At 37.5% G+C, this 10,348-nt stretch overlaps 1 protein-coding gene across 1 annotated transcript; it reads left to right on the forward strand.

The window, feature by feature from the left end:
* The first annotated feature begins 8,239 nt into the window (after positions 1–8,239).
* On the forward strand, positions 8,240–9,791 carry LOC135638554 (trans-resveratrol di-O-methyltransferase-like). The gene is made up of 2 exons (XM_065151711.1): positions 8,240–9,097; positions 9,345–9,791. Exons 1-2 carry the CDS (start codon positions 8,324–8,326, stop codon positions 9,645–9,647), a joined length of 1,077 nt encoding a protein of 358 aa, XP_065007783.1. The 5' UTR covers positions 8,240–8,323; the 3' UTR covers positions 9,648–9,791.
* Positions 9,792–10,348: the final 557 nt, after the last annotated feature.

Raw genomic sequence — 10,348 nt, forward strand, 5'->3', positions numbered from 1 at the left:
AACAACAGTTTTCTAAAACTGCAACCACATTTGTGTAGTTTAAAATCACTATTGTTGTAGTGAATAAATAGTTAAAATAAATCAAATTTTAGGTTCCGATCATCATTTCATGCATACCATCCCTTAGTTGCACAATTTATTTCTACAATTATCATAATATTCTTCAGGATCCAATACATTTAGGAAAATCATCGATTGAAATATCAAAATTTACTTTTATACATGAAAATAATAATGTGTTACATGTATGGATCTATAAAAGGGCCATTTATTTTGACCCATTCAACCGGCCAACAGGAATCTGACATGCATCGATCACTTAAAACCAACAGTAATAAATCAGTTCTTCATGTAATTGATCATCATTAACGCCACTTCGATCGTCATTGGACGTAACCTTAATGAATTCATCTGCACACCTTAATGCTAACTATTGCGATGACTGTCCACATGTCATCTCAGATATAATTGTCTAACAATAAATAGATAAACAAGTTACAGAAGAATTGATTGTTATTAACATATTCCCCTTCCTTTTATACATGTTACAAGGAAGAATTTTCCTCAACAGGTTAGAGAATTTCCCTCAATAGAGTAGAGAGATTTCCTCATAGGGAAATTTCATCTACTTATCAATCATTTACTAGGCTTTGACAAACCGTATAACAGTTAGGGTAATGCAGTAGAAATTATAAAGGACACTAATCAATCTAAAACTTTTTTATATTATGGTATTCTCAATCTCCCTGTTTACTGAGATCTAAGTCACATATGACAAATGATATCTTAATCTAATATAATAGGACTTAATTACATTCAAATTTCTAACTCTTAACTGATTCTTATTAAAACCGACTTTGATTTATTTCTCAACAAGTCAATTATTTCAAGTCGAAAAGATCGTCTTAACGTGATGGCTTCATCAAGACAGTAACTACAAGTTAACAGATTACTTACAATATAGAAGACACATTACCATGAAATAACCTTCGGGTTATTTACCAACTATAAAAACAGATAACACTTTAGTCGCCTCCTAAGGACTCTTTTAATGAATTTTGTTTCTATTATTGATAAAATAATAAAAAATCAATTACATGAGAATGATCATAAGCATTATATAGTGACTATTAGAACTCAAGAATTGCCACTTGGATACTATTTTAGAAAATAAATCATAAAATTTTAATTATTAGAAAGAGCCCAAAATTGGCTGATTACTAGCTTAATTTTCATTACTGACTCATGATCTAATAGTTTGTGGAGGATATCAAAATAAATTTGAGCAAAGTTTTATCATATAGAATGAAAATCAACATCTAAAACTTTACATTTGGATAATGTTATATTTGATCTATTGTCCATTACCAATTATGAAGATACGAATGATATGCTGGGCTGATAAGCCATATTCAGCCCATGTGGGCTAGGGCAGCCTACAGCTCACACCCCCTCTTAACCTAACCCTAATTAAAAATAGGGGAGTGTGGTGGTTGTGTTTTAGAAGCAGAAAAAGGCTATAAAAAGGTAGCAACGAGGCAGATCTTTATAGCCACGGGATTCCAAAGAGAAGAAGGAGAATAAGGCAGAAAAGGAAGAGAAAGAAAGGGAAGAAGACAAGGACAACAAAGAGAGACTGTTCTCAATCATCTAGTAGTGTTTTCATCTCAGGTTAGATCAAATCTACAGTAGACTCTTGCTGTGATTACTTGGGGAGGTGTTAGATATTGTGGGTAGTGACGTGATCCTTGTATCCCAGTTATTCTCTTATGGTTGTTGTTAGGGTTTTGGGCAAGAGATTGAGATTTGTATATTCATTATTCTCATAGTGGATTATCTCTAGTTTGCCCCGTGGTTTTTACCCTTCACATTGAAGGGGTTTTCCACGTATATTTTGGTATTCTGTTTGATTGTGTTTCCATTTTATTCTGCTGTGTATTATGGTCTTCTAGTATTTGTTCATATACAAAGGTTATTCCTCTTTATATCCTCATCAACTAGTATCAGAGCGGGGTTTTGGTGATTTAATTTTTGTATTTGAACATGGAGGCCAGTAATATTTCTCGCATGATTAGTTTGAATGGAAATAATTGGATGATATGGAAACCAAGAATGAAAGATCTCTTGTATTACAAAGATTTGTATGGACCTTTACAAGGGGATAGTGCAAAACCTACAACTATGACAGATGATGAGTGGAAGAGGTTAGATCGAAAAACAATTGGGTTTATTAGACAATGGCTTGATGATAGTGTCTTTCACCATGTTTCTACTGAAATTTCTGCATATTCTCTTTGGAAAAAATTGGAAAGTCTCTATGAAAGAAAAACAGCTGGCAACAAAGCTTTTTTGATCAGAAAACTTGTGAACCTAAAATATAGAGAGGGTGCTTCTATTGCTGAGCATTTGAATAAAATGCAGAGTATTACTAACCAGTTATCCTCTATGAAAATGTCTCTTGATGATGAGTTGCAGGCATTATTACTTCTCAGTTCATTACCAGAAAGTTGGGAGACATTGGTGGTTTCCCTTAGTAATTCTGCGCCAGATGGTATTGTCACTATGAGTCAAGTAACAAGCAGTTTGTTGAATGAGGAGTTGAGAAGAAAGAGTTCGGCAACATCTCAGAATGATTCACAGGCACTTATCTTAGAGAACAGAGGAAGGTCAAAGTCTAGAAGCAGTTCACGTATGGGTAGGAGCAAGTCAAGATCAAGAAAATATATTATTTGCTATAACTGTGGTGAGAAAGGACATTACAAGAACCACTATAAGCAACCTAAGAAGAACAAGAAAAAGGGAAAAGAAGTGGAGTCTACAGAGTCAAAGGATAATACTACAACTACAGTGTAGGGTGGTGATTATTTGATTTTGTCTCCTTCTGATGATATTTTTTCTTGTGTGTGTCAGGATCTTAAGTGGGTGATTGACACAGGTGCTTCTTATCATGCTACACCTCGGAGAGAGTTTTTTGCTACATACAGGTCTGGAAACTTTGGTGTTGTCAAGATGGGCAACTATGGCACAGCAGACATCATTGGCATGGGTGATATCCATTTAAAGACCAACCTTGGCTGCAAGTTGGTACTTAAGGATGTGAGGCATGTGATTGACTTGAGGCTGAATTTAATTTCAGTTGGAAGATTAGATGATGAAGACTATGAAAGCAGATTTCACAGAGGGCAATGGAAGCTCAGTAAGAGTTCTCTTGTTATAGCTAGTGGAAAGAAATGTCATACTTTGTACAGGTTGCAGGCTAAAGCTTATAGTGAGCAGTTAAATGCTACAGAGAAAGACTTTAGTATGGAGTTGTGGCATAGGCGATTGGGACACATGAGTGAGAAGGGGCTGCAAGCTCTTTCCAAGAGAGAGGTATCACTAGATCTCAGAGGTATACATCTGAACCCTTGTATTGATTGTTTGGCTGGTAAACAACATAGAGTTTCATTTGCTAGTGTTGCTTTGTCTAGAAAAATGCATGCCTTAGACCATGTTTATACAGATGTATGTGGTCCTTTGAGGACAAAAACTCCTGGTGGATCTATTGATGTTCTTGGTATAAGTGGTGCACTTTATTTTGTCACTTTTATAGATGATTTTTCTAGAAAAGTTTGGGCTTATGCTTTGAAGACCAAAGATCAGGTTATTAATGTCTTTAAAGAGTTTCATGCTAGGGTTGAAAGGGAGACAGAAATGAAATTGAAATGCATAAGATCAGATAATGGTGGTGAGTATACGGGATTGTTTAATGACTATTGCAGGTCACATGGGATCCAACATGAGATGACAGTTCCTGGTACACCTCAGCATAATGCAATTGCAGAGAGAATGAACTGCACCATTATGGAAAAGATCAGATGTATGCTTTCACAGGCCAAGCTACCCAAAAGGTTTTGGGATGAGGCTTTGAGGACTATAGTTGATGTGATCAACTTATCACCATGTACAACCCTAGATGGTGATGTTGCAGAGCATGTATGGTCAGGGAAAGATGTTTCCTGCAGGCATTTGAGAGTGTTTGGTTGTCGTGCATTTGCACATGTTCTAGATAATGAGAGGTCCAAGCTGAATGGTAAGTCTAAAGAATGTATTTTTCTTGGTTACTCACATGATCAGTTTGGTTACAAGCTTTGGGATCCAGAAAAGCAGAAGGTGTTCAGGAGCACAGATATGGTCTTCTTTGAGGATCAAACCTTTGAGGATTTGAAGAAGAATGCACCAGCCAAGACTTCTACAGAAGGATTAGCAGATTGTGACCCAGTTATTCCTCCAGTATATCAGGGTGATGGGGGAGATGTGCAGGAAAATAGTGTAGAGCCTGATGTTGATTTACCTGCAGGACATGTTGAGCAAGAAGAAGTAGGAGAGCGAGTTCCCGCAGAACCTCAGTTGAGAAGATCTTCTAGACAACGTCAACCTTCCAGAAGATACTCTACAGATGAGTATGTGATGCTTACTGATGCAGGTGAACCAGAGAGTTACCAGGAAGCAGTTGAGAGTGAGCAGAAAGAGAAGTGGTTAGTAGCTATGCAGGAAGAGATGGATGCTCTTCAGAAGAACCACACTTATGATTTGGTGCTGCTACCAAATGGAATGAAGGCCTTGAAGAACAAGTGGGTTTTTAGGTTGAAGACTCAAGAATATTGTTCTCAACCAAAGTACAAAGCTAGATTGGTTGTGAAAGACTTTGGTCAAAAGAAAGGTATTGACTTTGAAGAGATATTTTCTCCTGTTGTTAAAATGTCTTCTATTCGTGTTGCTCTTGGTATTGCTACTAGCCAGGACTTGGAGGTTGAGCAGTTAGATGTGAAGACAACTTTACTTCATGGTGATTTGGAGGAGAAAATTTATATGTAGCAACCAGAAGGCTTCAAAGTCAAAGGTAAAGATAATTTTGTCTACAAGTTGAAGAAGAGCTTGTATGGGCTAAAGCAAGCTCGAAGACAGTGGTACAGAAAGTTTGATTCATTTATGACAGAAAATGGATACAAAAGAACGGCTTCAGATCATTGTGTGTACATCAAATGGTTTGGTGAGGATTTTATTATTCTCTTACTTTATGTTGATGACATGCTTATTCTTGGGAAAGATATGTCTAAAATTGACAGGTTGAAGAACGAACTGAGTGAGTCTTTTGCAATGAAGGACATGGGGCCAGCAAAGCAAATACTAGGCATGCAGATTTCTCGTGACAGGAAAAACAAGAAGATTTGGTTGTCACAGAAGAAATACATTGAGAAGGTATTGGAAAGATTCAGTATGAGCAATGCAAAACCAGTTGGTTCTCCTCTTGCAGGTCACTTCAAGTTGTGCTCAGAATAGAGTCCGTCAAGTGATGAGGAGAAGGAGAAAATGCAAAAGGTTCCTTATGCTTCAGCAGTTTGAAGTTTAATGTATGCAATGGTATGTACGAGGCTAGACATCGCATATGCAGTGGGTGTTACTAGCAGATTTCTTGTAAATCCAGGCAAAGAGCACTGGGCAGCAGTGAAGTGGATTTTTAGATATCTCAGAGGGAGCTCTAAGGTTTGTTTAAGCTTTGGAGGTAGACCACCTATGTTGACAGGTTACACAGATGCAGATATGGCAAGAGATATAGATACAAGGAAGTCCACTTCATGTTATGTATTTACTTTTGCAGGGGGAGCTGTGTCATGGCAATCCAGGTTACAAAGGTGTATTGCTCTCTCCACCACAGAAGCAGAATATATTGCTGCTACAGAGGTATGCAAAGAAATGTTATGGATGAAAGAATTCTTACAAGAATTGGGGCTGAAACAGGAAAATTATGTGGTGCATTGTGACAACCAGAGTGCCATCCATTTGTGTAAGAACCCAATGTTTCATTCCAAGTCAAAGCATATAGATGTCAGATACCACTGGATTAGAAATGTATTTGAAGAGAAGCAGTTGCAGCTTCAGAAAATTCATACAGATGACAACGGAGCAGACATGTTGACGAAGACCTTACCAAAAGAAAGACAGTAGATATGCCGACAGTTGGTCGGCATGGCTTCACATTGAGGAGTCATGGGACAGCCTCCCTTATGGGCTGAAGGGGGAGGTTGTTGGGCTGATAGTCCATATTCAGCCCATGTAGGTTAGGGCAGCCCACAGCCCACACCCCCTCTTAACCTAACCCTAATTAAGATTAGGGGGGTGTGGTGGCTGCGTTTTAGAAGCAGAAAAATACTATAAAAAGGCAGCAAAGAGGCAGATCTTTATAGCCATGGGATTCTAAAGAGAAGAAGGAGAATAAGGCAGAAAAGGAAGAGAAAGAAAGGGAAGAAGACAAGGACAACGCAGAGAGATTGTTCTCAATCATCTAGCAATGTTCTCATCTCAGGTTAGATCAAATCTACAGTAGACTCTTGCTGTGATTACTTGGGGAGATTTTAGATATTGTGGGCAGTGACGTGATCCTTGTATCCCAGTTATTCTCTTGTGGTTGTTGTTAGGGTTTTGGGCAAGAGATTGAGATTTGTATATTCATTATTCTCATAGTGGATTATCTCTAGTTTGCCCCATGATTTTTACCCTTCACATTGAAGGGTTTTCCACGTATATCTTGGTGTTATGTTTGATTGTGTTTCCATTTTATTCTGCTGCGTATTATGGTCTTCTAGTATTTGTTCATATACAAAGGTTATTTCTCTTTATATCCCCATCATGATTTGTCATAAATAGAGTTATAATAGTTTATTCATCGTCCAATAATTGAGATAAAAAATTTTACTTCCATTGTTACGAAAATAATAAAGAAGTATTATTTATCATGGTAAGTATAACCTGTTTAAGATTTCAACACAGGTGTTTTCACTCTAATTTCATCTTAAAGATATAATTGTGTGACCACTAATCTCAAAAAGCTTAAAAGTTGTTGGGAGATGACCCAACATATATACTTTAACATCTATTCTTATGACCAAATGGATTAGGCTTGACGTCTGAATAAAACCTGAGTATATGATGTAAGTCAAAATAGATAATAGATATTGTATGAATATTTTTAATTAAATGTTAGGATTCAAACTCATGTTGATACCATCGTAAAAATATGATTAGATGATAAAAGACCCTAAATACTTAAAAGCTAATACAACTAACGAATATTTAGATATTCTATCAACAAGGGATGTTTTCGAAAAAAAAAAACAGAGAAATTATTCCAAGAAAATCAGTCACTTTATTTGTTTTATTAATAAGAGAAGTGGATAATCTGATTGTAACTTTAGTCTACGAAGATAAAACAGGAACAGCAGAGATAAAAGGACTTTCCTACTCGTTCTTTTTTATGTCAATCTCTTGGTCGAATCAATCAAGTCCGTCCAATCCGGACACCCATTATCCGTCGTGCCTATTTGGTTTTTGTCCCACCATTATTGGATTGCTATAAGCATGAGGTGTCACCGTTCGAATACATCCGATACAAACACACGTGGCAATTTGGATTTGGTCCCTGCCATCATTGAATTCCTACAATCATGACGGTGTGACCGCTCCAGCATATCATTTCTAATTTTCAGACAAGGACCTGGGCAACAGAAGCCCGAAAAGGAAAGCAAGAGATCAAATATAACTAATTTAACCATGAGGATTTTATGCTGCATACTTAAGGCAGCTCACTCTATTAGCTTCCTCCGTCTTGACATATATGAGAAATTTTATTATTTTATTATTTTATTATTATAATATTTCCCACTTATAATGATAAAAAAGGAGCCCAGCAAATTGAATAAGCATATATTTAACATCAATGAAACGTGTACATAATAGTAGAGTAGGCGAGCGTATCACTTTGGTTCCATTTGACTTACAAAAATTCTCAAAACCATATTCAAATTTATTTAGTTTAATATTTTTAAACCTGAACCAGACTTAATCAAACCATCATAAAAAAATTGAACCGAAGTTCATTATGATTTTTTATTTTACTTTTAAAACATTTTATATCTCAAATGTGCCAAATGATAAGTAATTGTAACACACATCAGATTAATAATTAATGAATAGCAGAACCAAACTTTCACGGTCACAAAGAAAACCGATTCTTTTTTTTGGTTCAGTTTATTTACATATAGGATCCTCCAATCGTTTTCTTGAGGGAAGAATACCTTTGTAAGCATGAGAAGAAGATCGAGGTAAATATTTCCTAATGACCTTGTTTGTTTGTCGTGTTGCAATAGTGTTCATGTTTTGGTGGAGGTTGTCGAGGGAGAAGACCAATTGCAAAGATGGCCTTTCATTTCTTCCTCTCTCTCTCTATATATATGGCAGTTGCAAGAGACTAATACCACACCACAAGTTGGAGATTCGGTATACGATGGGGTCGTTCCTTGAAGAGTTTGGAGCGAAGGAGTTATGGCAGGCTCACGACCGTATATTTAAGCACGCGCTGAGCTATATCAGATCCATGTGTCTCAAATGTGCTATAGAGCTGGGCATAGCAGACATCATCCACAGCCATGGCAAACCCATCACTCTCTCCCAGCTGGAGACTGAGCTACGAATTCCCCCCGCAAGAAGCGCCTGCTTCCGGCGGCTCATGCGCCTGCTGGTCCACTTGGAATACTTTTCTCAGATCTCGGAATCCGAGAACGAGAAGACTTTGTTCGGCCTCACTGCAATGTCTGCCCTCATCATGAAGGAGAAGGTGGAGGGTCTTTCCCCGTTGTTTCTCTTTATAATGGACCAAGCATTTCTGTCTCCCTGGCAAAGTGTTGGCAGATGGCTTAAGGGGGACGAAGCCCGCACCCCTTTTGGGGTCGCACATGGAAAGGATATATTTGACGTCACCAAACAAAACCCAGAGTTCAACAGCTTGTTGCAAGCGGGAATGGCCAGCGACGCTCGGCTCGTGGTGCAAGTACTGACCAGGGAGTGCGGCGACGTCTTCCAGGGTCTGCGGTCGTTGGTGGACGTCGGAGGGGGGACGGGAACGATGGCCATGGCGATCGCCGAGGCCTATCCACAGCTCAAATGCACTGTGTTAGACCTCCCCCACGTGGTGGCTCCATTGGTAGGGAACAGCAAGGTGGAGGTGGTCGGAGGTGACATGTTCGAGAGCATACCTCCAGCGGACGCGGTGCTGCTCAAGGTAATCTGTTTTACCACTTACCTTCAACACTAAGAAATAGTGAACTCAGGTATTACTAATAACAATCTCAAGCGAATGAATGGGTCAACGCATACATATGCCCTGAGCCCACTGAATAGTATTAATTGAATTAAGTGTCACTGTCCTAAACGACAGGAGTCATTTGTTCTGAAGCGATAGATAAATGAAAAGGCTTTTGCACTCTTGAGGATATCTTTCAACTAAGTTTCTGAGGTTGATGTGGCAGTGGGTGTTACATGACTGGAGCGATGCGGAATGTGTGAGGATTCTGCAGAGATGCAAGGAGGCAATTCCTTCAAAAGAGGAGGGAGGCAAAGTAGTCATCGTTGAGATGGTTCTCAATGTCGATGACTCTCCTCCTGAACTAGCAGAAACGCAGCTTCTCTTTGACTTGCACATGATGGCTAACACTTCGGGCAAGCAAAGGAGTGAGGCCGAGTGGGGTAAACTCTTCAAAAGTGCAGGCTTTTCGGACTATACCTTAAAACCCTTGCTGAACTTACGTTCCGTCATTGAAGTCTACCATTGATTGGATATCGGCGATTGTGAACTATAAATGTTTATGTTTGCGATACTCTTACTTCAGTACTATCTTCCGATTCCATGTTATCTCTTGGTATTATTGTAATTTAAATGTCCTACTATCACTTGTATGATAGCTTGTATTTCAACTTGTCTCGTTTCGTTCAATTCTTCTGCTTAATCTACAAGTTTCAATAGCAGTTGAATTACTGGCACTAAATTCATTTACTTAATTAAAAAAAATAGATATAACTTTAAAAGATGTAAAAAAGTAAAAAAGGATTGATAGCTTGCATTGAGAAAATGGGAACAGAATCAGTCTTTTTAATATTTCTGGAGACCATGTACCAAATAAAGCTTTATATTACATTTTTGGAAATGTAATTTAAATCTTATATTTAAATCTTATATGATATTTAGATATAATTCATAAATTACTTAAATTTTATTGGTCATTTAGATAGCGTGAACATTAATATGACCCACATGATATTTAAATCTTATATGATATTTAAATATAATTCATAAATTACTTAAATTTTATTGGTCAATTGTAAGGAAATACTTTTTTAATAGTTATATCCATCTGTATCTATATCTAAAAAGATATAACTTTTTAATAATTCTTCAAGTGATTTTTTTTATTAAAACAAACATGTTGATAAAAACATTCTGACGTTCGTCGGAAGTTCCGTTAGAACCAACCTA

This window comes from Musa acuminata, chromosome BXJ3-5 (genome assembly GCF_036884655.1).
Source record: "Musa acuminata AAA Group cultivar baxijiao chromosome BXJ3-5, Cavendish_Baxijiao_AAA, whole genome shotgun sequence".
Lineage (NCBI taxonomy): Eukaryota > Viridiplantae > Streptophyta > Magnoliopsida > Zingiberales > Musaceae > Musa > Musa acuminata.

What these genes read in the sequence shown, in the direction of transcription:
- LOC135638554 (XM_065151711.1), top strand. Translation starts at nt 8,324, where the DNA reads ATGGGGTCGTTCCTTGAAGAGTTTGGAGCGAAGGAGTTATGGCAGGCT. An exon ending in CGGACGCGGTGCTGCTCAAG is followed by an intron (nt 9,098 to 9,344) that starts GTAATCTGTTTT and finishes TTGATGTGGCAG; the next exon opens with TGGGTGTTACATGACTGGAG.